Source organism: Vicugna pacos, chromosome 19 (genome assembly GCF_048564905.1).
Source record: "Vicugna pacos chromosome 19, VicPac4, whole genome shotgun sequence".
Lineage (NCBI taxonomy): Eukaryota > Metazoa > Chordata > Mammalia > Artiodactyla > Camelidae > Vicugna > Vicugna pacos.
The window spans coordinates 46,185,072-46,212,494 of NC_133005.1; the positions used below are offsets into that span (position 1 = coordinate 46,185,072).

Below are 27,423 nucleotides of genomic sequence, written 5' to 3' on the forward strand. Positions count from 1 at the left end.
CAGGGGTGCTGCAGAGGCTGTGAGGTGGCAGCTTGCCCTGTCCTTGGAAGGGCCACCCCCCTGCTCTTGTCTTTGGGGACCTGGGCCTCACTCTGGAGGTGAACCTAGCCCCATGTGTCCCAGAGCCAGGGGTGGAGTGGGGGTTGACCTTTTAGCTTTATGATCAGAAAACTGAAAATTCAGCCTCAACTTGTTGCTTGCTCTAGCTAGTGCCAAATGTTGGCTACCGCTCTGCCCTGCCCTTTCAACATCTCATCCTTCACAGCCCACCTCCTCCAGGGAGCCTACTGGAAGGAACCCAGCACAGGGCTCTCACTCTCTGAACTTGTGGAGCCTACATAGTCCCAAGCACAGGATCTTATGCTGAAACGACACTGTCTCACGTTGCCCCTGCGTGGACCCTGTTGGTGCCCTGTCCACATCACTTCTGCCCTCATTTCTGGGAATGCCAGCGGCTTCTGGCTGCAAGAACTGCTGACTCCTTCCTGAGGGTTTCCCCAGGCTGCAGGAGGGTGCACATGGTGAGCTGGGCACAGTGCTGGGAAACTAAGATGAGCACCCAGGGCAGCTTTCAACCAACAATGAAGGGAAATGCCAATGAAACTGCAATGAGATACCATGTTGTTCCCGCTAGACTGGCTGCAACAAAAAGACTGACAATGCCAAGTGTTGACAAAGACTTGGAGCAATTGGAACTCCCACACTGCTGGTGGATATAAAATGGTACAATCATTATGAAGATTGTTTGGCAATTTCTTAGTTCAACACAAACCCCATCACCCAGCAATTACTTCTAGGCAATTATGCAAGAGAAATAAAAAGTATGCTCATAAAAAGGCTTGCACGTGAATTTCAGGGCAGTTTTATGCACAATGGCCGAGATTCAGAAACAACTCCAGTGTCTAGCATGTGACTGTAGAAACAAAGCGCTATACTCACTTAATGGAACACTATTCAGCAATAAGAAAGAACGAAATGCTGGTACACGCTTGATGAATGTGGATGGATGAACCTTGAAAATATTATGCAAAGTGAAAGAAGTCCTTTGAAACATTACTTATTGCATAAATCTATTTATATGCAGTTCTAGAACAAGCAAACTGAGATATGGGGATAAAAATCAGAACAGTGGTTGCCTCTGATGGACGTGTTCTATACTTGATCATGGTGGAGGTTACCTTGGGGTAGGCATTTGTCAAAATTCGTTGAATGAAAATTACTGAATGTAAATGATACCTCGGGAAACATGGTTATACTCGATCACTCCAAAAGTTACACAGATCAATGAAGAATATGTGAAATACATGGAAAAGCCCGAAGTAAAAACAAAACCCAGATCACTTGCGATTATATCCCCAGAGGTCACTGCTCTCGGCAGTTCTCTTTCTACCGCCGAATTCCGCCTATCAGGGATTCTGGTGCTCGCCCTGCTTTGCAGCCTGCTTGCATCATCTGCATTACGTGATGCTCTCGCTCCACCAGTCCAGCCACCCTCCGTGTCCACTCCCTACCCTTCTCCGCCTCGGACTGCACCGATGGGCTTGGCCAGTGGGAGAAAAATCGGGAGATGAGAGTCTGAGAGGCCACAGAGACCGGCATTTACCCCTATGGCTTCCTCTGCTCGGTCACCTTGGGCTGGCCATGCCCTCAACCAAAGATGACAGCTCCTCTGGGTGGCGGTCCTGAGGACTCTTTCCTTCCAGAGTCCGGGAACCTCGCCTCCCCCTTTTCTTTGGAGCGTGTTGACGTCACAGCTGTGCTCCTCCAGCCCTGGGCTCTCGCAGAATTCCTGTGACGTCTCTAAACCCGCCCACACCCTCCTAATCAGCGCCTTTGTAAATGACCCCCCATGAATCGTCCTAATCTGATCAGGCCGTCAGTCTCCCGTCCGGATCCTGACGGTACACCCCAGTGAGCATGGCTGGCGGTGTCCAGACCATCGCGGTCCCCGCTTGACAACCAGCTCTGACACAGCAGCCCAAAGGAGGACGCGTCCCCATGGCAACGGGGGCGGGGCCTCACTTCCGGCCCTGCGGGCGGGCGGAAGTCCCTCCCCCGCCGGCCCGCCCCGGCTTCCCGTCAAGCCTTGCGAGGCGCTACGTAGCCGGAAGCGGGTGGCGTCGAGGTGGGCGGTCGGCCCGCGTCCTCGGTGCAGTTCGGGGCGCTGCCGACCCCGCCCGGACCCCGGCGCGCAGGAGCGAGCCCACCTGCCCGGTAAGCGCGCCGCCGAGGCCCCGAGGCCTCGGCTCCCCCCGGGGCTAGTCCACCGCCCCGCCCGGCGGCCGCCCCCGCCCGGACCCCCGCCCGCCCGCTCGCACCTACTCTAGGGGGAAGAGCCGGTCCTGACGCCTGTCCCCTCCTTCGGACCCAGGACCTGGTGTGGACACAGGTTCAGTCAGATCCGGTCTGAGTTCTCAGGGGGCTTCCATTGAAGGGTTGTGCCCACCGGTGCCCTAGAGGCTAGTCTAATCAGAATCGACAGCCTCCGCGGCCTTAAGTCTTTTTCCTCCTCACCCTCTGCCGCGGGTGGTCGTCTTGGCAGAGGGAGGGGAAACCAGGAAGGGATTTTAAAATTCCCCTTCAGCTTAGGTGCATTCAGGTAGGAGAACCAGGCTCCCTGTCTGCCCTGTTAAACGGCTTCGTTGCCCACCAGCCATGTGAGTTGGCTGTGCTCACTCAGCGCAGGCCTCATCTCGCGGTGCTGTGTGTGATCCGGCAAAGCGGGGCTGTGATACTGGCCCAGGGGAGAATTAGCATTTCACTTTGCTTTGGTGTGCCCTCCATGACCTGCCTTGCTGAAGTTCAGAAGTACCCGTGCTTTAGAATGAGAAAGGGTTGTTCGTAAACACAGGTGCTTTGAGTGCTTCAGGTGGTTTCTGAGAAAGACGGGTGTGATTTCTGCCCTGTGGCCTGTGTGACAGCCCTGGGGACTGAGCAGTGTCCTGAAGTCATCGCTTTTAATCTCAGACGTTGAGGAAGTCCCAGCTTAACAAGCAGTGTTCTGCAGTCTGACAAGTGGCTTCCTTCGTGAACTGAGAAAAAGTCCTCATTTGGTTCAATGTTTATTGAAATCACGCCTGCTTTCAGAAAGCTCTGTTTTACCATCTGGGTTTCAAGCATTAAAACAGAAGTTCTTGGGTTATTTTTCAAGATGAACTATGGTTTTGAAAGTTAAGTGTTTGTTCTTATGTCTTAAGTTTAGCATTTCCCAGAACTAAAGGATTCTCATATCCAAAACCAGTCACCTAGGGGAGTCCTTTGAGATCTGAACCAAGTCATTTATTTTTCACATATTTCCCATAGTAGTTCTGCAGACACTCACTCTGCCTTATTTTGCACTATTAGAAATTCAGGGCAGGCTCACCCCTGTTCGGGCTTTTGTTTGCTTGTGTCCAGTTGGCCAGAATAGGAGCCTTTGGGCAGACACAGTTCCCTGGGAAGAGCACAGGCCCCAGTGTCCACCCGTCTCTGCCTTCGAGCCAGGGGTGAGTGGAGCTGTATAGGTTGGTCCAGGCACCAAGTCCTGGGCAGGATTTTGCATTTAGATGTTTGCCTTCGAGGTCAGGAGACCATCTCGGGCAGCAGAGAAGTACAGAGCAGAAGGGAACCTTGGGTGAACTCTTGGTTTTGTTTCCATCGATAACGGAAAACAGGTGTTTATTTTCAACTTAAGCTGAAAAGTGGGCCCTTGAGCATCAGGAGTTCTGGAGTTCCAGATTCAGGAAGTGTGGCTGTGTGGACAGGCAGGGTCCCCTTGGAAAGTAACTGAAGGTGACAGATGGAATACCAGACAGACCTTCTGGGTCTGTGATGCTGCACCTGCACAGAGCTCACTGTACCGTCACAGGGAAGCTGGCCGGAGCCGCCGCCTCACAGGCGCAGTGGGTAGAGAGCAGCATCCGAGGGTGGGAATGTCCAGCAGCGGTGCATGCGGGTGGCTCTGCCACTTAACGAGGCTCGTGTGTTCTTGGGAAGACGCGTGCTGCTGTGGGCGGTCAGACAGCTTGCAGGTTCCACTCATGAGCGCAGGACAAGCTGAGGCCCAGGGTCAGTGGTGTGTGCAGGAGAGGTGGGATGGACTGTGTCCAGCGCCATGCTTGGCCCCCTCCCCTCCCTCTGCTTGAGTCTTACTCTGTCAACTTTCCTGGTCATGGATTAAACGGGCCACCAGTTGAGCTTGAACTTTGTAAAAGCTAGATGATCTATAAAGAAATGAACAGCTTTCCTCTTCAGCCCCAGGACCCGACAGGTTCCCTTTGAGGCATGGTGGCAGGTCTCCTGGTCCATAGGCCACTGTCCTTGCCCTGCTGTGGGCATGCTGTCTGTCACCTCCTTCCCTCAGATGGCCCCAGGGAGGACCTACCTATGGACCTTCCATCTGCCAGCCTCTCCACATGCCACTGCTTCCACCCCAGGCCAAGAGCCTCGCTGCATCAGGCCTGGGAGGTGGAGGGAAGATGTGGCCGCAGAGAACGCGGCTGCCTGTGTTCGGATGCCGCCAGCCCACGTCTGCCATATTGCCCTGAAAATGGGAAGTCAGGTTTCATGGACAATCTGAGCACGTCTTGTAAGGACCACTGCTTGCTGTGAATGTTCCTAGGAGACAGGCCTTCTGTAAATTGTGCAATCTTGACGTCCGTGAGGCTCAGGCAGAGCAGATGCCAGTAATTACTCTCGCTCCTAATAACCGTGGCACTGTTGGCCTGGGAGCATCCACACTGCTCTTGACTTAGAGTGTGGAGAACGGACTCCTGCGGCCCGTAGCCCTGTTACCCTGTAGCTTCTAAGCAGCTTTTTTGCACTGACAGTTGATTTTCTCGTAAAGTGACCTACCTGTGAGTTTTAGGAGTTTGTTCTCTCCTTTGCAGCGCCATGGCCAGCCCGAGAACCAGGAAAGTCCTTAAAGAAGTCCGGGTGCAAGATGAGAACAACGTAAGCGTCTGCTTTTCTCGGGTGGGCCTCACGAACCTCTCAGAAGTTGCTTGCAGCCTGTCACGCATGGTTGGTCTCTCAGCCAGCCTCCCTCTGTGCCTCTTGGGGCCACCCATCGGGCCCTGCCCTGAGCCACTGGGTGAGCTGCCTGTGGCCCTCCCTGCAGGTGTGTTTTGAGTGCGGGGCATTCAACCCTCAGTGGGTGAGTGTGACCTACGGCATCTGGATCTGCCTGGAGTGCTCGGGGAAGCACCGCGGGCTCGGGGTGCACCTCAGGTCAGTGCCCGCCTACTCCTGCTGCGCCGTGAGCCAGGTCGGGGAGACAGGCCGGGACGGGGTGATGGGCCAGGGAACGGGCCTGGGTGGGGAGACGGGCCGGGGCGGGCCCCTCACCGGCCAGCTCCACGGGACCACAGTGCACAATTCAAGACTGTTGGGGGCTCGAGGATGCCCCGTGCTGGTGATGAGGCTGACCCTCTGGTGTGCAGCTTCGTCCGTTCCGTCACTATGGACAAGTGGAAGGACGTGGAGCTGGAGAAGATGAAAGCCGGTGGGAACGCTAAATTCCGAGAGTTCCTGGAGTCTCAGGAGGACTATGACCCCCAGTGGTCCCTGCAGGAGAAGTACAGCAGCAAGGCCGCCGCCCTTTTCAGGGACAAGGTGAGGACAGGCCTGCAGGCCCGTCGGCTGCTGCCGCGGTTCTGGGAGTAGAGGCTCCTGACACGCCACGGGGGCTGTGTGCAGCCCCAGGCAGACAGGACCTGCGGCCCCATCTCGTCGCAGCCAGGGGACGCCCATCATTTAGGGGGCAGAGAGTGGGGCCCCAGGCATTTGCGGTTGGAGCCACACTGACCAAGAACTCACTCGTGCTCTGTCTGTCGTGAGGCCTGGTCTCAGCGTTTAGACTGGGTGGGCCCCTAGCCCGTGGCTGAGCCAAAGTGGCTGCGTGAGGGGCACGGGGGCGCTAGAGCAGGTGCGCCCACGGCTGCCCCGACGGTTCCCGCGTCCCCTTGGCAGGTGGCCACCCTGGCCGAAGGTAGAGAATGGTCTCTGGAGTCATCGCCTGCCCAGAACTGGACCCCACCTCAGCCCAGGGCACTGCTGTCCACTGCCCACCGGTAACTTCTCTGGCCTGCTGGCTGGAGGGTGCTGCTGTCAGCCTGGCCCTGACCCTGACTGTGGCTCAGGGTCCCCGTGCTATTGTGGCAACGATTCGATTGTCAGCTGTTCTAAAGGCAGAGGGAAAACCAACTTTTTAAGTTCCATATTTAAACTTCCAGTAAAAACTCAACCATTAAGGGCATGTTCAAGGTAGAGCATACCGTCCCCGGTTCCTCAGCGTAGAGTCTCCAGGTTTGTGCCCACGACACTCAGCAGCTCTGGAGGAATCTGCCTGGCTGGTGGTCTGGTCTGAGGCTTGCCCACCTCCCCAGGGCACAGGAACGCAGGGCGGGCTGACCCCATGGAGGTGTCTCGGGTCCTCTGGCACATAGGAGACTCGTGTTCTGGGGGGTTGGCATCAGGAGAGGCTCCCTGTTTACACCAGGGTTGCCCTGCAGTCCTCCTCCTGTGGCAGGAGTCCCGTCGGGATGTCTCCAGACCACTGCCAATGTGCTTCCTTTGGCCTCGGTCCCTCTGGCCTCCCTGTGGACGCAGGCAGGCGTGGAGCCGCTGGGGAGCCTGCCCGCCAGGCTGCCTCAACCTCCTCTTGCTCCTTGCCTCCTCTGCTCAGAGGTGGAGGCCGGCTCAGCCCAGGTGCTAGTGCTTCAGAGGAGCTGGGTGTCATCAGGTGGGCGTGGCAGCACCTCCACGACCATAGCTCCTGCCACGTGTGCCTGCCCTGTTGGTCTCACCGACTTCTGACTCCGTTTCAGAGCCCCTGGCCAGCCGCAGAGCTCCACCGCTGCCTCCGACAAGGCTTCCGAAGACTGGCTGAGCGACGGCTCCTGTCGAGGGTCAGGCCTCGGGGGGCGCTGGGGGGCTGGGGGCCTGCATGGACCCAGCTGTGGAGGGTTTGGTCCCTCGGGGCAGCGCTGCCCTGGTGAGGGTGGGCACTGCTGCTGCTTCACAGGTGCGGAGTCGGCAGGCCTCACTGGCCAGCCTGGGTTCGAGTAGGGGCTTGAGTGGAGAGAAACCCCTTAGAGACGATCACTTCTAGGAACACTTAAGAGGAACAAATGAAAGTAGGTCCCCAGAGCTGTCGGGTTGAGCCACTGTGACGCTCCCTGCGGTCGCTGGCCGTCAGCTCCGGGTCTCGCTGAGATTCTCAGGCCAAGTGCAGCAGGGGGGCCCCGTCCCCGAGCGCAGGAAAGCCTGACCCCCACGCGGAGGGCCGTGGGCACACCTGCACGCCCTCCAGGGGCTCCGTCGGGTCCGGGCGCCCCCACCCCACGGCTCTCAGGAGCATCACGGCTGCTGCTTGTGCCCCCTCCAGGGCCCAGGAGACCCGCTATGTGGGCTTTGGGAACACCGCGCCACCTCAGAAGAGAGAGGACGACTTCCTCAACAGCGCCATGTCGTCCCTGTACTCGGTGAGGACGCTGTGCTGCCCCGTGCCACCCGTGTGCGCCCGGGGGGCCTCCCGCAGCGGGCGCGGCTCCCGTCCCCTTCGGGCCCCTCCCCCTTTCCTCCGCTGACGCTTCCTGGAGCGCGGCTTGCTCAGTTCCGTTACTCCAGCTGCAAGACACGTAGTTTGGATTTAATGAGGTGCGTTTCCTCCAGAGAACTAATGCCCCGTGTGGAGAGCCTCCCTGGGCCACTTTGGTTCTGGGTGTCACTCTGTGGCTCTGTCGGTGGCAGAGGTGACAAGCTCAGCCGCACAGGCTGGGCCACCGTCTGGAGGTGGCTCCTGGTCACACGTGGGCCTTCCCCCCACCCTCGGCCACTCTAGGTCACACCATAATTTTCCAGAGAAACTTCCTTTTTAAAACACGTTCTATTTGTCACGACCTGGTCTACAACTCTGGTAACTGCAGCCCTCCCAAGCGTCTCTGGACGCTGTGCACAGAAAGACGGACGTGCTCTGTGTGCTGAGAGGATGGGGTTGAGGGCTGGGGGGCCTGTAGGGGACTGGAGGCTGGGCTGGTCCCAGGCTGTGTGAGCACAGAGCCTCTGGACGGAGCCCAAGGATGGGGTCCAGACTTGGGCCATGGGAGGTCGCCATCACCACTGCGTACGCTCCTTGAACCACATGTGTCTGTCCCCCAAATGAACGGGCATCTCACTCAGAAAATATTTAGGCCCCATTTGCCCCTGAAGCGCCTGTAGCTGGATCTGGGGGCTCCTGGGGGAGCGCTGGCGCCCCCAGCGTTGCTCTCCCGGGCGCTCTTTGTGGGTTGTTGGCCTGAAGCCTGCTGTGAGGAGATTGTCTTCTGGAAACACCCTCCCAGGACCGCAGTGTATTTGTGTCTCCCATCAGAGGGGCCGGTGGGCCAGGCAGTGGGAGGAGCCGGCTCACCTCAGTGGTGGGGGCTCCACCCTGGGGCCCCGCCCTCCAGCCCTCCTGGTCCAGCCACGTGTGGGGTGGGGACGGTCCCACAGCGTCCAGCTGTGTGCGAGGCAGGTGGTGTGGGTCAGAAGAGCACCTTCCATGTTGCTTCCTCTCAGGGCTGGAGCAGTTTCACCACCGGAGCCAGCAGGTTCGCCTCGGCAGCTAAGGAGGGTGTAAGTAGCCTGTCCCACAGCACAGCCACGCGGGCTGGAGGGCTGGGGAGGACGGAGGGTCCTGAAGGGGCTCGGGCCGCACATCCGTCTGCCCCAGGAAGCCTGGTGAGTGGCCCCTGCCCTGCCCTTGGCTGGTGCCCTGAGACTGGGCGGGTCCTCAAGGCCCCACGGAGCTTCTTTGCTGTAATAGTGGGTCTTGTGCTGGCTGCAGAGGAGTCGCTGGCAGGGCCTGGTTGGTTCCAGGAGAAAGAGGTGACAGGGTGGCCTCCACTCGCCCCGGTGAAGCAGTATTGGCCCTGCAACCCCCCGAGTGTCAGCTCCCGGGTCTCCAGTGCAGTGTAGGCAGTCCGAGTTTCCACTCCCAGCCTTGCCTGCTCCTTGGCCTAAGGCGAGGGATGACTGGGGATTTTGTCAGGACAGATGAGTGGACACTGGGCAGTGACCTGGGCGAGAGCTGGGCGGGAAGATCAGGCCAGAAACCTGTACGAGGATGTCATCCTGGAGGGGAGACTGCAGCCAGCATGGCGTGGTGGTGACAGGAGAGGTGCGAGGAGGGGAGCGCGGAGCAGGGCTAGAAGGCTGCCTGGCAGGCTGACCCAGGGCACACGGGCCCAAGGGAGCCCAGGACAGGAGTTTCTGAAGGCCAGAGCACAGCTGCCCAGCCAGCCAGTGGGAACCCTGGGGTTGGAGTAGAGTCTGGGGCACATCTCGGGTGTGCCCCAGGGGCCACTGTGCCCGGCGTCGGGCAGCGCCACCCATGCTCCTGAGTCACCTCTGCCTGTTTTCTCTGAGGTCTTGTCTCCCAAGGGCGCTGCGGCGGGGGGTCCAGGCCTGCTTGTTTTGAGAGTGGCCCGGGTGCCGGGCCAAGGTGAGAGGCCTGAGTGGACTGGGCTTGTGGGAGGCCTGTGGGCCCCTGCATCCTGGACTGGGGAGGTCAGCGTTAGCCCTGCTCCCTCACACCGGGTGCTGCACGGGCCCCCCTGCCCTGATGGCCTCCCGGGGGGAGCTGAAATCGTGTGCATCTCTGAGGGCCCCATAGCGCTGCTGTGGGGTGAGCACAGGGCCTCGTGGCCATCGGGAGACAGGCCTGGGACTGATCACCTGTCTGTACCCCAGGGAGCGGCAGCCCCAGTGGTCAGCATCAGGACAGTAGACCAGACACCAGGCGTCTCTCTGTTTTCTTTCAGGCTACGAAATTCGGATCCCACGCAAGTCAGAAGGTAACGAGGGAGGCCTCCATGTTGGTGTGTGAGGCTCCCGGCCGGCCTGCCCTCCCTGTGTGCTCGGGGCCGGGACACTCCTGCAGGCAGCTCGGGCAGGCCCACACATGTGGACTTGTCTCCCAAGCTCCCATGTCACAGGGGTCTCTTCAGGTGCCTGTGGGTTTAGCAGGTGGAGTAAGGCTGTACCTGCTTAGGGTCTGTGGGGCCAAAGTCGTCACCTGTACCTGGCAGCTGTGGGCCGCTGTACCGTTTGCCTCATAGGGAGGGAGCAGGCGGTGGCCCCGGGATGGGGAGAGAAGGCTCAGTGTGGCTGAGGCTCTGCTGTGTCTGGGCAGCCCCAGGCGGGGTGACCCGGGGCCTCCTGTAGGACACTGGGGCTGAGTCCCGCAGAGACAGGTCCTTGTCCCCAGTTAGCACCCTCTCTTCTTGTGGATGGTGTCTTGGGTCCTGGTGTTCATCTTTCCAAATCTTGGTGTGCAGCCCCCATGGTCCACATGTGGTGCCAGGCTCAGGCCGGCCCGTCCTCCGGCACTGGGGGTCAGGACTCAGGAGGGGCAGCCACAGAGGCTGTCCCAGGAGCCCAGGGCCACATGGGCCCCTCGCACCCTGAGGAGGGGTCCCAGCCCCCGCCTGGGAACCTTCTCTGAGCCCCTACCTCGGGCTCCTGAACCACCCACTTGCGTGGCCCTGGACTTGCAGAGCCAGGACTGGGGGCGCCATGGGGCCCTGCCAGGGTGCGTCCTCTTGTTGCCAACGCTGCTGCCACCGCCTTGCTCTCTCTCTCTCTCCGTCGTCTCCGCGTGCTGCCTGGGTAAAGTTCTGGGGTTCCAAGCAGCAGCCCGAGCTGGTAAGGCCGTCCCTACCGCTGCATGCCCCCATCCACGTGGCACGAGCTCTGCTCCCCAACGTCCGCGCTGTGGCCCGTGTCGGTGCTTCCGTGTGCTTGCGCTCTGATCTGCTGCCGATTTCCGCCTGATCTGTCCGCGGCGCTCGGGCACCCGTGTCGTGGGCAGGAGACATGAGACCGACCCAGGACTTGGGGCTGCTGCTGCTGCCGGGGCTGAGGGGCCCGGGTGCTTGGAGCTTCTTGGCGAGATTTTCACTTTGTGGTTTAATTATTTTCAGCGAAATTATCCAAAGGAGTCCTGTCCAAGTGGCCAGGGCCCCACACTGTGTTGCCTCCCCCGGTCCTGCCCACCCCGACCTGAGCTGCCGGCCGGGCTCATTCCCCCCACCCCCTTTTCTCCAGGCTCCGGCAGGGCCCTGGAGGGCAGGTGGGCTCGGGACCTGCCCGTCTGTGTCCCGGTTGGGGGTCGTTGTCGGCACACGGGCTGTTCTCACGGGATGGGTCACGTGGGCTCCAATGGGGAGACCCTGGAGGTGGCTGCTGGATGGTGTAGGCTCCCAGGGGCTCGCCGCCGTCCCGGCCCCTTCCCAGAGCAGGTGGGCCAAGGGCGGCAGCCTCTGGCCTGCACGCATCTGCCCAGGCGCCACCCGCCGTGAGAGCCTGGTGCGTCGTGTGCTGCCGGGCTGCTCGCTGGCCGCTGCTTCCTATCTGTGCGCAGAGCTCGCAGTGACCGTGCTGCTGTGTCCTGGGATGGACCTGCCGCCAAGCTCACTTGATCTCATGAAGTCTTTTCTTCTGACAGGCGTCGGAGTTGGGGCATAGTCTGAACGACAGTGTCCTCAAACCCGCCCAGGAGAAGGTAATGCCACGACCCACGGTGCTCCACCACGTGCTCCTTGCAGCTCCCGTGGGCTTTTTGGGGGTGGCTGGTGCGGGGGCTTTGCTCCGGGGTGTGGACTCCTGAGGGTGCCCCGTGTTCCCGGCGCCCTGTACTTGTGGGTTCATCCCCAGCATTAGCAGCGCCTGGCCTTGCCCTCTGCTGCTGGGTCGGGGAGAGCCCTGTCCCGTGTGGCTGGGTGTGCCCCCTGGCTTCTCGTCCTGGCCAAAGTGCTCAGAGGAGACCCGGATGGGCTGAGAGAGGCTTTGGGGGGCTGGGACTTAGGGGACAGGGCCAGCCTGTCCTCAGAAGGTTGTGGGTGGCGTCGAGACCACCCGGGGAAAGTTCGAGTTAGACCAGCCTGGGCTATGGCCTGGCAACCCCACTTCCTCTCACTTCTGGGGAGGAGCAGCGTGGCGTGGAGGCAAGTTCCGTGAGCAGGCGCCAGCGGGCGTGTCCTCTGTCAGGGGCGGGCAGCGGGCCTCTGCCCCTCAGCTGACGGCACTGTTTCAATCCACCAGGTGAAGGAGGGAAAGATTTTTGATGATGTGTCCAGTGGGTTCTCTCAGTTGGCATCCAAGGTAGGGCAGCCCCGCCTGACACTTGGGCATAGCTGGAAGCCAGTCTCCATATTCCAGGGTGCCGGGAACCGCGAGCAGGAAGGGCCCGGGCGCTTCTTGCCCCGGATGGTGTCTGCGGCCTGCGTGGCCTCTGGGACACGAGGAAGGTCAGGTAGATGCTCCGGTGCCGGTGGCTCGAGGAATCTGGAAACAGCTGGACGGGCACCTGTTACAGCCACTAACCTGTTGCTTCCTTTCTTTCTGTCCTTGTCTTGCTGCTGCCGACCTCTCCCCGGTGAGTGTGCCGGGGCGGCCTGCCCACCTTCTCTGCCTTAGAGCCACAGTGGGCAGCGCGTCTGTCTGCTTCCCAGCACGAGGCTCTGCGTGGGGCGGCCGTCCGCCCAGGGAGCCTCGCAGCCACCTGCTGGGGCCACAGCCTCTCGCTGTGCGCACGACGGGTGTCCCGCCTGCCCCGGGAGACTCCGTCCCGGGTGAATGGGCGCGAATTCCAGGTCTTTAGACACTGTGCTCTCGGCGCCAGAGCCGTGGCTGAGCTGCCCCATGTCTCCTTACAGGTCCAGGGGGTTGGCACTAGGGGATGGCGGGACGTCACCACCTTTTTTTCTGGGAAAGTGGAGGACGCCTCGGACAGGTATGCCGGGCCTCTCGTCCTGATGTAAGCCCCCCTTTTCTGGTATTCTTCCTTGGGGGTCTCTGGGAGGCAGATGTGTCACCCCCAGGGATTCAGAGGTCACAGGGCAGAGGCCCCCCAAGCCCTTGACCTCTTACTCTGAAGCTCTTCCTTGGACCTGGCAGGAGCTGCCGCTGCCCAGGGCTGGAGAGGGAGGGAGGGTCTCAGGCGGGGAACTGGGTGTGGAGACGAGGGGCGGCTGGGCTCTGATCCCACCTCCTGGGGTCTGGAGCGCTCACTGGCCCGCTCGAGGCTGTGCCCGGGCCTTCCTGCTGGAATCCCAGTCTGCCTGGCTTTCTGGTTCTCTGACCCCAGGGGGAGCCTGGGATCTGATGGGGGAGATGGCCAGGGGCTGAGCCAGAGCCGTGGCCGCAACTGCCTTGGCGGTGCCGACGGCCTGCCCTGGGGCCGAGGAGCGTCCCCCTTGCCAGCAGGCAGGGTGCCGCAGTGCTTGCTTGGTCGCCCGCTGTGGGACCGTGCAGCTGCAGTTCTGGTGAGGGGTTTTCCATCCGGAGCTGACCCTTCACGATGCCGAGGCCAGGTCTCTGGGTTTTCTTTTGCCCTTAATCATCGCAGAAAACCAAGATCTGCGTGTTTCCCGGATTTCAGCTCTGTAGCTGGGTCTCCTCTGCTTTGGAGCGAGAACAACAGCTCCACGACCCCGCCTGGTGCTGGCCGAGCATCCTGGGTGGGATCTCAGACTCGGCCTTGAGCCGTCTCTGGGGAGAAGCGGGGAGAAAGCCAGGCGGCTCAGGGCCCCTGCAGCAGCTTTTCTGCTTTTGTGAGAGCCACTCAGAGGCCCCTTCTCTGTCACAGACTCCCGGAGGGCCAGAGCTACCAGAACAGCGGTGGGGACAACTCCCAGAACACCATTGATCAGAGCTTCTGGGAGGCCTTTGGGACCGCTGACCCCGCCAAGGCACACCGGTCCCCGAGCAGCGACAGCTGGACATGCGCGGACGCCTCAGCCGACAAGAGGAGCTCGGACAGTTGGGACGTGTGGGGCTCGGGCTCCGCGTCCAACAACAAGAACAGCGACAGTGGCGATGGCTGGGAGGCCTGGTGGGGCGGCGGGGAGGGCGCAGCCAAGGCCACCAGGGAGGGCGCGGCCAAGGCCACCAGGAAGGCTGCGCCACCCACGGCGGACGAGGTCTGGGACAACCAGGACTGGTAGGCCCCAGCCCTGCAGCCAGTGCTGTGGAAGGCAGCCTCGGGCGGGCCCCTGGGCCGTGCCTGCCGGTCGTGTGTCCCTGTGCCCACTCTCCTGGATTCTCGGCAGCCCTGGGCACCTGGGCTGGGCACTGTTGAGGGCAGGGGTCCATGCTGCTGCGGGGAGCCGGCTGCACCCTGCCGTCCCCCCACGCGCTCAGTAATAAACATCCTTCCTGGTGGCACGTGTGGCCACGCGTCAGTGGCTGAGGCTTGTCTCCCCCGACGCATCCTGGCTTTCTGTTGGTGCTGGCTTTTTTCCTCCTGAGGACGCTCTGGAGCTGCCATCACCCCTCTCCTGCACTCCACTCCTAAGTCCTGTCTTGGTGCGGCCTGTGCCTCGCGGGCCAGGGTCTGCACTGCCGCCCACCTGCCGTCAGCCCTCCACGAGTGTCCACTTGCCAGGCCTCAGTGCCGGGACTTGGCGCCCACAGGGAGGCCCGTGGGCATCCAGGGTGCTCTGGGGCGGGGCGCATCGGTACTTCGAAGCACCAGCCAGTCTGGTGGTGCTCTTGGGCCTCAGCCTTCCTCGCAGCCCCAGCCCTGCTGGCGTTGGCTGCGCCTGAGATGCTGGACCCCTGCCCCCCCACTGTCTCCTCCACAGTTTGGATCTCTGTCAGCCTAGGGCCCAGCTGACTTTGGCCCCTGTGTGTCGGCCCCCCTGTTCTTGGGGCCTGGCACTGACAGGTGCCTGGTCCACCCATCAGCTCTGATGACCTCGTGAGGCATGAGGCCGTGGTCGGTGCCCTGTCCCACACCTGCCTCTGCTGACCCTCCCGTCTGTGAGCCGGGCTTTGACCTGGTGCTGCGCAGACCTGAGTCCTTTGGGATTTGTGCAGGACGTCCCCATCCCTGCCCCACTCTGGTGGCCACGGCCCTGCCCAATGGGCCCCTCTCCCGCGTGAGGGCTTGTGTGTCAGGCCTGCAGTATGTCCCTGAGGTGGGGGCTGACAGAGGGGCCAGGGTGGGACAGCCCTGCCGTCCATAGCGCTCCCTTCAGGATGTCCACGCGTGCCTCTGGCTGACTCTGAGGATCTCAGTCACTGAGCCAGTAGTTGACCTGGATCTGAGGTCAGAGGTCAGGCCAAAAGCCAGGGCCGCATTTGGCCAGTCGGGCCCAGAGCTGGGGAGCTCAGGGGAGCCAGGCGCAAGGTGAGCATCCCCATCGGGCTGACGTGGTGCCACTGTGGCGTCCCTCGGGTCAGCGCCTGTCCTGGTGGGGGGGTGTGGCCCATCCCGCTGCAGGCTTCAGGGGCATTTGTTCTGTTGGTTCTGGTCCAGGAGGCCCTGCCCCAGAGTCCACGTTAAGCTGGGAGTAAGCTGCCCTCTGCCCTGGGGCCCTCTTCACCACCAAGTGCAGGGACTGGGGCAGAGTGGGAATCTCTGCTCCCCAGGCCCACTTCAGGAGTGCTGGGATGTGGTGGTTTGACTGTCCAGTCCCCCCCCACCCCGCACAGAGGCGCTGACGTCACCATAAAAACACCCAGGAACACAGAGTGGTCTGGCTGAACTCCCAACAAAGGTGCAGGCAGGGACCAGGCCAGGTGTGCGGGTTAGAGACCGCTGGAGGTTCTGGACCTGAGGCTGTGTCTCCGGGTCGGTCTTCCGTGTTGTTCTGTCCGGGGCAGCACTTTGGGGCAGGTGGGCCCAGACTGAACAGGTGAAGGTGGTTGGGTCTGGGTGCGGAGGCCGGTCTGGGCTGGGTGTGGTTCTGGGTGGGACAGTGCTGGAACCTGTTCTTGGCTGATCCCAGTCACCACCCCCACCCCACCTGGCTTGTACAGGCCAGGCTGGCCTCCATCTCTCCAGGCAGCTCACCCATCAGCCGTGGAGCTGCCCTCGGCCCCCAAGCTGTGTGTGCTGCCCACCCAGACTGGGCCTCCTGGCCAGTCTCCACTCCCTGTTTGCCCCAGACTTGGCCAAGGCACCAGGACTGATCAGCAGACACTTCAGGGCAGCCCCTGGTCAGCTTAGGTCCCTTGTCCAGAACTTTCATGCAACCAGGGACGGCCTGTTTTTCCTGGCTGCCCCCTTTACATGTGTCCACTTTCGCTGCCACCCTGTCCAAAAGTTCCTCCCAGCCAGGTAGCCCTGCCCCGTGGGCCCTATGCCTGTAAGTGCAGATGCTGGCAGCCCTCCTGGGGCCCCACGCCCTGAGCCAGCCCTGCAGGAAGACGGGGAGCAGAGCTTCCTGGGGACCGTGTGGGTTGGGATTCCTGGGTGGTGGGCACCCCACCCTCTGCACCTACTCCGGTCCCACCAGCCGTGCTGCGTGCTGACCCCAGCCGCCAGGTTGCACGGGGTGGGGCTGGCGGCAGCTGCACTGAGGCACGGCTCAGTACTGAGGGTTGGCTGCCCAGGCGCTCAGAACTGGAGCTCCTGGGGTCCCTCCCCACCGCTGGGGCTGGGGGAAGTGGGGCCTCTGCTCGGGGTTCCCACCTGGACGCTGGGATGAGGGCCATGATGGGAGACTTTCACCAGCCAGGACGCCACGGCTGTGCCACTTCCAGAACTCCCAGCGAGGGGCCTGCCTGGCTCTAACCTGTCCTTTCTCAGCTGTGACCCAGGGCAGCTCACGCCCTGGCCGAGCCCTGACCCCGCTAGGTCGGCTGCAAGGCCTCGGGTGCTCGCGGGCACAGAGCACCTGTCGGGTTCAGAGACTCCTGGGCGGGCACGTGGGTGGGGGACCAGATGGGGTCCAGCCAAGGGCACTTGCTGACTGGCTCACGTGAGTGGAGGGCAGTTCCTTGGAGCGTGTGGACATGCACATGAGTGTCCTGCGTGCCTGTGAGCCATGGACGTGGATTGATGGTGTTAGTTGTAGCCGCTAGACCAGGTGCCCTCTGCTGGCTTCTGCTTGGGTCTGCAGGGCCCACCTATGTGTCAGGGTGTGGTCCCAGGACCCCAGCACCCAGCACCCAGTGCAAGGCATCCACCAGCACTGTGGCATCCATAGCATCCAGCCATGAGTTCACAGGCTTGAGCAGCTCTCGGGCCACAAGTCTCAGACCTCCCTTACTTGAGATGCTCAGGTCAGGAGCATTGACCGCCAGGCAGGATGACAGGGCAGGGCTGGGGCGGGACACAGGACACCTGGTGCAAGGCTGTGGAGCTGACTGGGTCCTGCAGCCCCACCTGGTTGCTAGGGGTCTGGGGGAGGAGCAAAAGTGCCCACCCCTCCGGCAGCATCCAGCCCCGACCTTTACCCACGACCCCTCACAGTCTCCAGCGAATATCACATCCCCGACTGTCCTGTGCATCCTGAGTGTCCTGTGCCGGACCCGTCTCCCCCAGAGCATCTCTGCCCCCAGAAGCTGAACTCAGAGCAGGGTCAGAGTGGCCCTGGCAGCCTCGGCACACAGCGCTCAGCACCCCCCGACACACACTGGCTACCCGAGAGAGGGGGCCTGTCAGGTCCAGGTTCGGGTAGAGTGGGTCTGGTCAGGGCAGGCCCTGGGGCCCAGCTGGGCACCCCCTAGCACTGGTCACCGGTCCCAGCCTGGGGCTGTCCGGTCAGGTGGGGAGGCTTGGGGAGAGGCCTTGCTTGGCAGGCCCTCGCAGACTGGGGAGGGGCTTGTGGAGAAGTGGCCAGTGCAGAGGAGGCTTCCTGGGGGCCAGTGTGGGCTGGGTCATTGGAGAGACCTACGTGTGGCTCTGGTTTGGGGTCCTGGGTCCTGGAGGCGATGATGGGTGAGTGGGGGGGTTGGGGTCTAGTTTGACTCCCAGGGTCCAGGTGCTGCTCCAGGCCGCCCCCCAGGCTGCCAGAGACCCCAGGCCCATCTCCCACAGTGTGCTGCATGGGGCCACTTGTGGTGCCCTTGTCCATGAGGCGCCTCCCCTGTGAGCCTCTTTAGGACAGACCCTGTGGCGTGAGGGTTGAAGGTGTTGACCCCTTGCTGCCTTGCGTCCCTGCCCTGCAGCGTCACGGGGTTCTTCTCCCTGGGGCGCCCATGCCCCCAGCTCAGGGGAACGTCCTGGCCAGCAGATGGGAAGAGTGGAGAGTGGGGGAGGGGTGGGCCGGGGGTGGGCCAGGCAGTGACGTCGGTGGGCAAGGGCCTCATAAGCTGCGGCCTCCCTGTGGCTGCAGCAGGACCTGGCTGGACGGGAGTGCGCGAGACCGAGGGCTCTCGGACGGGAGCAGGTTGGTGACTCATCTGGGGGCCGGGGCCACCGGGGATGTGCCCAGGTCTGTGATCTGAGGATGACCTTGACCTCCTAGAAAGGTTAGGGGGGAGTGGAGCTCCTGGGGAGGGGGCAGCAGGACCAGAGGCACAGTCAGAGTGGGGCTGGGGTCTGACCCCCGGGCTACGGGGCAGAGAGGAGTCCTGCTCCCAGCACTGGCCTCCATGTCCCTGGAAGGGGTCTCACCGGGTTTCTGGGGAGAGGAGGGGTCTGGCTTCAGAATGTGAATCAGGAGGGCCAAGGACCTGGGGTGCCCAGAGAGCCCCTCCACAGCCCTGAGGACCCCCACAACCTTGGCTGCCCTGGGGGTGTCCGGGGCCCTGAGAGCCTGCGCTGCGTGTCCCTTCTGCTGTCAGCAGAGGCGCAGAGGCCCTGAGGTCCCAACCCCGCTTCAGGGCTTCTCCCCACCACTCGCTGGTAGGCCGGCTCTGGGGCCAGCACGCTGGGGGTCCTGCTCAAACTGGAGTCCCAGTCCCTGCCTCGGTTTCCTCCCCAGACCCCCAACCCTGACAGTGCCCACCGTAGTCTGGTCTAATGACAATTAAGTGACCAGAGCGGCAACCAGGGCCCCTTGTTGGCCCGTAGAGAATGTCCCAGGGCACGACACAGAAACTGACTGGGCTGCCCTGTCTCGGGGGGCAGGAGGGCAGCTGACCTCTCAATCCAGGAAGCTCCTGCCCAGGTGGACAGCAGGGCTGGTGGCTGCAGGCCCTGAGGCATGGGCTGAGCCTCCCTGCCCACAGGGCCGCAGGTGAAGATGCTCTGGCTTCAAGGTCAGGAGGCGATGGACAGATGGGTGGACAAATGGAGGGACCAACGGATAGCTGAGCAGCCTTTCTTCTTCCCGCAGGCCACGCACCATGAGTGACTGTGTGCACCCCTCCCTCGGGGTCAGCCTCTGGCTGTTGCTGGGGGCTGCCATGGGACTTGGCCAGGGTCAAGGTAAGGACACGGGCAGGGGGCTTCCTGGGACTGTGGACCCCACCAGACACCCACCTGCCCGCCCAGCCCCCCACCCCAGCTGACCCGCAGGGCGCTCCTGCTCGGGGCGGAGGCCCCACAGTGGGACTGGCTTCCCTCTGTCCTGAGTCCCTGGCAGGGACAGGTGCCCTGCGAGCAGAGCCAGGAGGCAGGACGGCCCCTCTGCCCACAGCCCCACCCTCAGCTGTGGCTTGACCTTTGGCTTGGGGCTTTTTTGTGTTTTCCGTTTTGTTTTTTAACAGTTATCAACACACTGTGCATTTAATGCCCTCTTACATGTATTTTTTTTTGGAAAGTCATTCCACAGACATGTTTTCAAAGTGAGATTTTCAAACATTAGAATTTAGAGTAAAAAGTGACCCCCAGCCCCGAGGGGAGCCCTGAGATGCTGGCTGCCACCATCACCCCAGATCCCCGTACCCCTTGTGCGGCTGCACCGCATCCAGCAAGGGGTGCTTCAATCTGACCACTCCCTCTTGGGTGTCCTTTTGGGGTAACGGGCATTGCAGTGTCGTTTGTAACTCCCCGAACCCGAGGAGGAAGGCTGCTTGGACTGACTCTGGGAGGTGGCGTCCAAGGCTCTGGTCACTCAGGGAGCCTCCTCCGCCCCGCTGGCCGTGTCCCTGGCGTGCGCCTGGCTCCCACGGGCGACGAGGGTGGGGGACCATGCCCCTTGCCGATGCAGCTGTGCTTCGTGGATGCGGCTCAAGCGGCCTCGCGAGGGCGGCAGGGGGCATCACGCAGCCACCAGCCTGGAGCCCAGGGTCTGCCAGCCCCCTCTTCCTGGTGGCCTGTCTTCCTGTTTTTGCTTTTGCAGGCAGGTTGGTGATGGCTGAGTGGGTGGGGCCCTGGGTCCTCAGGACTCTGACAGGGTCTCCCAGGGGGCTAAGCCACTAAGGGGCCTCACAGACGCTTGAGTCCAGACAGCACACGGTCCCCCAGGCTCTGGGTGAGCTGGGGGGGCGGGGGGTGCAGGCTCCATGTCCAGGCTGCCCTTCCCTGAGGGTGGTGGGGGAGGAGCTCCTGGGTGGGTGCCTCCCACTGCCAGCCCTCCGGCTGTCTCCCCAGTGCCCCACCAAGGCCCCGACCTGTGGACCCAGAGGGCAGCCTGGAAAGCCTCCCCCAAGACGTGAGGGGTGCAACGAGACAGAGGCTCCTCATGAGCTGGGCTCCCTGCTCACAAGTGACTTTTCAAAGCTCCCACCCCCGAGACATTCCTGCCTTTCAGCCCGTGCTCCAGGGAGCAGAGGCCCATCCGGAGACCCATCCGGAGACCGGCTCAGCTGCCTCCAGCTCTGAAGCCCTCATTGTGCCTCTGTGGGCTCCCGCCAGCCCTGCGCTTCCCCTGTGCCCCCGACTTCAGAGGGGCAGCCGGAAGAAGCCTGTCTCTCCCCGTTTTCCAAAAATAGCACCCCCACCAACGAGCTCCCGGAAGCGTCCCCTGGAGGTCAGGCTGTGCCTGGGGCCCCAGGCCTCCACTGCCCCTTCCTCCTCCTAGGACGGCCAGGGCACCCCGCCCAGTGCACCCACCAGAGTGCAGCCCCACACTCAGGGCTCTCCACACCCAGGGCGCCCCCCCCAGCGCACCCACCAGAGTGCAGCCCCACACTCAGGGCTCTCCACACCCAGGGAGCCCCCCCCAGGGCACCCACCAGAGTGCACCCCCACACTCAGGGCTCTCCACACCCAGGGCGCCCCCCCAGCGCACCCACCAGAGTGCACCCCCACACTCAGGGCTCTCCACACCCAGGGCGCCCCCCCCAGCGCACCCACCAGAGTGCACCCCCACACTCAGGGCTCTCCACACCCAGGGCGCCCACCCCAGCGCACCCACCAGAGTGCACCCCCACACTCAGGGCTCTCCACACCCAGGGCGCCCCGCCCAGCGCACCCACCAGAGTGCAGCCCCACACTCAGGGCTCTCCACACCCAGGGCGCCCCCTCCAGGGCACCCACCAGAGTGCACCCCCACACTCAGGGCTCTCCACACCCAGAGCACCCCGCCCAGTGCACCCACCAGAGTGCAGCCCCACACTCAGGGCTCTCCACACCCAGGGCGCCCCCCCCAGCGCACCCACCAGAGTGCACCCCCACACTCAGGGCTCTCCACACCCAGGGAGCCCCCCCCAGGGCACCCACCAGAGTGCACTCCCACACTCAGGGCTCTCCACACCCAGGGCGCCCCCCCCAGCGCACCCACCAGAGTGCACCCCCACACTCAGGGCTCTCCACACCCAGGGCGCCCCCCCCAGCGCACCCACCAGAGTGCACCCCCACACTCAGGGCTCTCCACACCCAGGGCGCCCCCCCCAGCGCACCCACCAGAGTGCACCCCCACACTCAGGGCTCTCCACACCCAGGGAGCCCCCCCCAGCGCACCCACCAGAGTGCACCCCCACACTCAGGGCTCTCCACACCCAGGGAGCCCCCCCCAGGGCACCCACCAGAGTGCACCCCCACACTCAGGGCTCTCCACACCCAGGGCGCCCCCCCCAGCGCACCCACCAGAGTGCAGCCCCACACTCAGGGCTCTCCACACCCAGGGCGCCCCCTCCAGGGCACCCACCAGAGTGCACCCCCACACTCAGGGCTCTCCACACCCAGGGCGCCCCCCCCAGCGCACCCACCAGAGTGCACCCCCACACTCAGGGCTCTCCACACCCAGGGCGCCCCCCCCAGGGCACCCACCAGAGTGCACCCCCACACTCAGGGATCTCCACACCCAGGGCGCCCCCCCCAGCGCACCCACCAGAGTGCACCCCCACACTCAGGGCTCTCCACACCCAGGGCGCCCCCCCCAGGGCACCCACCAGAGTGCACCCCCACACTCAGGGCTCTCCACACCCAGAGCACCCCGCCCAGTGCACCCACCAGAGTGCAGCCCCACACTCAGGGCTCTCCACACCCAGAGCACCCCGCCCAGGGCACCCACCAGAGTGCACCCCCACACTCAGGGCTCTCCACACCCAGAGCACCCCGCCCAGTGCACCCACCAGAGTGCAGCCCCACACTCAGGGCTCTCCACACCCAGGGAGCCCCCCCCAGGGCACCCACCAGAGTGCACCCCCACACTCAGGGCTCTCCACACCCAGGGCGCCCCCCCCCAGCGCACCCACCAGAGTGCAGCCCCACACTCAGGGCTCTCCACACCCAGGGCGCCCCCCCCAGCGCACCCACCAGAGTGCACCCCCACACTCAGGGCTCTCCACACCCAGGGCGCCCCCCCCAGGGCACCCACCAGAGTGCACCCCCACACTCAGGGCTCTCCACACCCAGGGCGCCCACCCCAGCGCACCCACCAGAGTGCACCCCCACACTCAGGGCTCTCCACACCCAGGGCACCCCCCCCAGGGCACCCACCAGAGTGCACCCCCACACTCAGGGCTCTCCACACCCAGGGCGCCCACCCCAGCGCACCCACCAGAGTGCAGCCCCACACTCAGGGCTCTCCACGCCCAGGGCGCCCCCTCCAGGGCACCCACCAGAGTGCACCCCCACACTCAGGGCTCTCCACACCCAGAGCACCCCGCCCAGTGCACCCACCAGAGTGCAGCCCCACACTCAGGGCTCTCCACACCCAGGGAGCCCCCCCCAGGGCACCCACCAGAGTGCACCCCCACACTCAGGGCTCTCCACACCCAGGGCGCCCCCCCAGGGCACCCACCAGAGTGCACCCCCACACTCAGGGCTCTCCACACCCAGGGCGCCCCCCCCAGCGCACCCACCAGAGTGCAGCCCCACACTCAGGGCTCTCCACACCCAGGGCACCCCCCCCAGCGCACCCACCAGAGTGCACCCCCACACTCAGGGCTCTCCACACCGAGACCACCCCGCCCAGCACACCCACCAGAGTGCACCCCCACACTCAGGGCTCTCCACACCCAGGGCGCCCCCCCCAGCGCACCCACCAGAGTGCAGCCCCACACTCAGGGCTCTCCACACCCAGGGCACCCCCCCCAGTGCACCCACCAGAGTGCACCCCCACACTCAGGGCTCTCCACACCGAGACCACCCCGCCCAGCACACCCACCAGAGTGCACCCCCACACTCAGGGCTCTCCACACCCAGGGCGCCCACCCCAGGGCACCGTATCCTCATGGGCTGTGTAACCCAACCGTGACCTTGGCAGCTGGGATCTGCGGCCGCACAGCTGCTCCTCCCGCTGCCAGGCTCAGGCAGAGGAACCCGGGTGGGGAGGCAGCTGCTGTGTTGGCGCAGCGCCTGCATCTCCGGGGGCAGTTACTGCCACTCCCAGATGCTAACCTGAGCCTCTCTCTAGGGGCTGGGGGGACACCCCTAGGGGCAGGCGGGGGCCTCCTTGGAAGGAGCAGTCTCCCCTCCCTGGAGCTGCCAGGTGGCCCCAGTGCCTCAGAGCCCTCAGAAACCGGGTCCCCCTTCAGCCCCAGGTGGGGCCTCCTCTTGCCCAGCCCCACCCAACTGAGCCCTCCGTGGGGCCACAGCCTCCGCAGACGGTCAGGACGGGCCCCTCACACCTCTCCCAGCTCCCCACAGCTGGTTGGTGTGGGCCCCAGAGGTCATCCTGGCCGCCCTGTCCTGTTTCCCCAGCGAGCGGCCGCCTGAAGCTGGTGGTGCTGCCTGAGGACCGGCTACAGATGACGTGGAGGGAGTCGGAGGGGCGCAGCCTCGGCTTCCTGGTGCGGGTGAAGCCCATGGCAGGTAGGGCCTGGGCCTCCCCTCCGTGCAGACCACAGCGGTCACCATGGGGGCTGCAGTGGCTGGCTCCTCTGTGAGTCTGCCCTCCCTCCTGTCCATCTTCCCTGCTAACTGGGGGAAATCATGGCAGGAGGACAGGGCCTAGGGAGTCCCCATAGCTGTGTCCCCACACCTGGCACACGCAGGGGCGTTCGGTCAAGGACCCTGCTCCAGCTTAGAGCTGCCAGGACTCTGCCAGTGCCCAGCGCGAGCGGCCCACGTCTTATAGGACGGCAGCAGAGACGCCTGGTGGCTCAGCACAGACCTCCAGACAGGGTGAGGGCTGCGAGTATTAAACCCTTTCCAAAACTGAGGTGTGACACCTGCAGGCGAGCCCCCAGTCACGGGCGTGTGGCCGCCCGCGTTGGCCAGATGCACGATGCGAACCTGCGCTCAGTCCCCGGGGGGAGAGGCCCCGCCGGGCTCACTGGCCTGGCGCTGCCCCGAGAAGAGCCCCAGCCTGACCTGGCTGTGGTTTCCCTAGCATTTTAGCTAAGCCACCTTTGTTTATTTTTCTTGTCTTTTACATTGTTACTGACGTTTTGCGTATGTATCTACTTACCCATCAATTGCTGTGAGAAGTATTTTAAATCCCCAGCGTGACTGTAGATACGCCTTCTTCCGGCGTCTCACTAATCTTCGTGTCGAAGCTCTGTTATTAGGTGCATACAAATGTAGAACGGTCGTGCCTTCCTAGTAGACTGAACCTCTTCTGTGACAAGGTACTCCTCATTACCTCCCTGCGGCCATTTTTTCTTACGTTCTGCTTTCCGTAAGGTCAGTATTGCTCCAGCAGGAAGCGTTTGCACTGGATGCCGTGCCCCGTTCCTCTCCTTGACCTTCCTCCAGTCTTTCACTTCAGACACTGCTTCTCAGAAGCACAGAATTACTGTTGTTTTTATCCAGTGATACAGTCTTTCCCTTTTTGTCAAAACATTTCCCCGTTTACATTTAATGACATTTCTGATACATTTGGATTTAAATCTACTATCTTTCTATTTGTTTTGTTTTTGTTCCACTAGTTATAACTTCTTCCTCTCCTGTCTTCTTTGGAACTGAATTTTTCTAGAACAATTTTAAAACACGCGGAAGAAGAGAGTTCAGTGTGATGCAGCCTCGTGCGCCCGGGATTAAGCTCCAACAGCTGCCAGCTCGCGGCGGGGCTGCGCTGTGCCTCTCTCCCCCAGCACGCGGCGGGGCCGCGCTGCGCCTCTCCCCCAGCACCTTCCTTAGGTTGTGTTATCTTGAGCAAGTCCCAGACAGCACATACTTCTGCCTATAAACATTTCAGTTTGTTTCTCTAAAAAAAGAAGGGATGAAAAATAACTCCAGTACTGCTAGCATGCCTGAAGAATGAAAATACTTCAAGACTATCATTAAATATTCTGTGTGTTAAAAATCATCCAGCTTGCCAGGTAAATGTCTTTTACAATTGACTTCCTTGCACGGGGGTCCCTGCAGGGCCCTCGCACTGTGCCTCACACTGTACTGGTTCCCACGTCTCAGGTAATGTTCCATCCAGAACAGTGTCCTCTCCCCTCCTTTTCCTCAGCACTTGTTTGTGGAAAAAAAAAGATCATTCATCCTGGAGGACTTGCACGCCCTACGTCTTGCTGACGGCATCCCCGTGGTGCCTTTTAAATTGCTCCTGTCCCCCGTTCTGCCCCGTAGATTGGCAGTTAGGTCCCGGAGTTTGATCAGATCCGGGTTTGATTGTATTCTGTGGACAGGAATCGTTTGTGAGTGGTTCCTGTCCCACTGCGCCCTTGCTGGAGGTGCACGGTGTCTGTTGCCTCTTTTCTCGTGTGGAGTTACCACGGATTGGCAGCTGTGAGAGGAGTGGGCACTTTCCGCATTCCGTGTCCCCTTTGCTCGTGTGGCGGACAGGGGCCGCAGCACCGCCCTCGGTTTATTAGCATGTAGCATCATGACAGCTCCGTAGCTGTCCCTGCACAGACGCCGCACAGCGGTGCCCGCCCTGACTCATGCGTGCTCCTCCGTAACCTACAGCAAATCTCATAAAGCATTTCCATTTTTTCAGTTGCTCAATTTGATGTTAATTCAGACCAGCTCGTGTATTTACCCCTTCGTTGCCCTTTGCTCCTTCCAGTGCCTCTCCTTCTGGGGCTGTCTTCTTTCTGCCTGAAACGTTTCCTTGAGTAAGGGTCTCCTGGCTGCAGGTTCTGTTTTGGGGGGTTTGTTTTTTTCCTAAGTGTCTGTATTCCACCTTCGTTCTTGAAGGATGTCGTTGCTGGGTATAGAATTTTGATTGGAACTTCCCTTCAGCACCTTGAAGACCCCTTTTATTGTCTTTCGGTTCCTACCGTTCCTCTTGAGAATTCGGTTGCCAGCCCAGTTGCTGCCCCCTTAGATGAGACGTCTTGCTTCCTCTTTTCCCTAATCCCTGCCTTTAAGACTTTTCCCTCTGCTGCAGTTTCCAGCCCATTTAGTCTGGTGTGCGTGCGTGTGCGTGTCTCTCATGTTGCTTCAGACCCGTCGGACTTCCGGGACCCAGGTCTGACGCCCTGCAGTTCTGGAAACCCCCTTAGCTGATCTCCTCAAGCTGTGCTTGCTCCCACTCTCCCCGTCTCCCCGTGGGGCTACACGATGGGGGTCTTGTCACTGCATCGGTGCCCCTTACGCCTTCTCCAGTATTTTCAGTCCCTTTCTCTCTCCAGCCTTACTTTTTTGTCTCACTCTGAAACGCCTTCCCCTGCTTGCCCCCTCATTTGTTTGTAACAAGCTGTTAAGTCATTCTCAGAATTTCTAGCTTCAGTTTTTGTGTTTCTCCATTCTAGAATTCCCATTTGGAAATTTGCACTTGGTTTTTCCACTCCAGAATTTCTTTTTCATTGGTTTGTTTTCGTAGTTTGATATCCAAATTCATAGGCTTGGTCATTTTGAAGTCTCGTAACTCCATTATCTGGGAAATCTGCGGGTCCCTTTCTCTTGTCTAAGGTTCCTTTTAACTTTCAACCATGCCGTCGTGCTCCCTTGTACACCTGGTTATTTGTTGTTGCAGACACTGTGAAAACCTATAGGAATAGTGTATGGCCTCGTGTGACATTGTCTTCCTTCAGAAACAATTTGTGGTTGTTTCTGACAGATGACAACCTGGGTCATCTTCACTCCATCTTAGAAGTTAAGATTGTTTGAAGCTGGGGTCCAGTCCCTTCAAGACCCAATCTGTCCTCACGAATCCTAGCTCCTGGGTGTAGCTCTTCAGTGTCTCTACCCAAAGAATTGGGGGGTGGGGTGGGCATGGGCCAAGGATTCACACCCTCAGAGGGCCCCAGGCCCTTCTTGCCCCTTAAGCCTCCAAGCCCGTCAAGGCCGCTGGCCCGGGGCTCTCTCCCAGACACCCTGTCTTCACCTGTTCAGGCTCTCCGACAAGGGACTACAGGCTGCAGCTGCAAAAGTTGAATGACATTGGTTTCCCGCCGTCCAGGAGGCTGGACGCCCGAGGCCCGGGCGCCAGCGCAGCCGGGTTCTTGGAGGGCTCTCCTCCTGGTTCACAGACGGTGCTCTCCTCGCTCTCTCCTTGT

General features: G+C 61.8%; 2 protein-coding genes across 6 annotated transcripts in view; both read left to right on the plus strand.

The window, feature by feature from the left end:
* The first annotated feature begins 2,081 nt into the window (after positions 1–2,081).
* On the plus strand, positions 2,082–14,200 carry ARFGAP1 (ARF GTPase activating protein 1). 5 transcript variants are annotated; one of them, XM_072944568.1, is made up of 13 exons: positions 2,082–2,214; positions 4,869–4,932; positions 5,099–5,208; positions 5,421–5,592; positions 5,950–6,050; positions 6,807–6,887; positions 7,367–7,463; positions 8,539–8,595; positions 9,783–9,815; positions 11,468–11,524; positions 12,064–12,123; positions 12,678–12,754; positions 13,610–14,200. In XM_072944568.1, exons 2-13 carry the CDS (start codon positions 4,873–4,875, stop codon positions 13,965–13,967), a joined length of 1,263 nt encoding a protein of 420 aa, XP_072800669.1. In that variant the 5' UTR covers positions 2,082–2,214; positions 4,869–4,872; the 3' UTR covers positions 13,968–14,200. The 5 variants fall into 5 exon arrangements, with proteins under 5 accessions (XP_072800669.1, XP_072800671.1, XP_072800672.1 ...); XM_072944570.1 differs by having other exon boundaries at positions 12,684–12,754; XM_072944569.1 differs by lacking the exon at positions 2,082–2,214 and adding an exon at positions 2,316–2,389.
* Positions 14,201–19,044: 4,844 nt separating this feature from the next.
* The window catches only part of COL20A1 (collagen type XX alpha 1 chain), a 30,513-nt gene continuing 22,134 nt past the window's right edge, over positions 19,045–27,423 (plus strand). Inside the window, exons 1-2 of the mRNA XM_072943537.1 lie at positions 19,045–19,126; positions 23,732–23,842. Of these exons, the coding sequence (XP_072799638.1) occupies positions 19,045–19,126; positions 23,732–23,842 (193 nt within the window). The remainder of the gene's footprint in view (positions 19,127–23,731; positions 23,843–27,423) is intronic.

Coding starts and splice junctions, on each gene's coding strand:
- ARFGAP1 (XM_072944568.1), top strand. CDS start 4,873: ATGGCCAGCCCGAGAACCAGGAAAGTCCTTAAAGAAGTCCGGGTGCAA. Junction 11,525..12,063: donor TCAAACCCGCCCAGGAGAAG/GTAATGCCACGA, acceptor TCAATCCACCAG/GTGAAGGAGGGAAAGATTTT. Junction 12,755..13,609: donor GTGGAGGACGCCTCGGACAG/GTATGCCGGGCC, acceptor TCTCTGTCACAG/ACTCCCGGAGGGCCAGAGCT.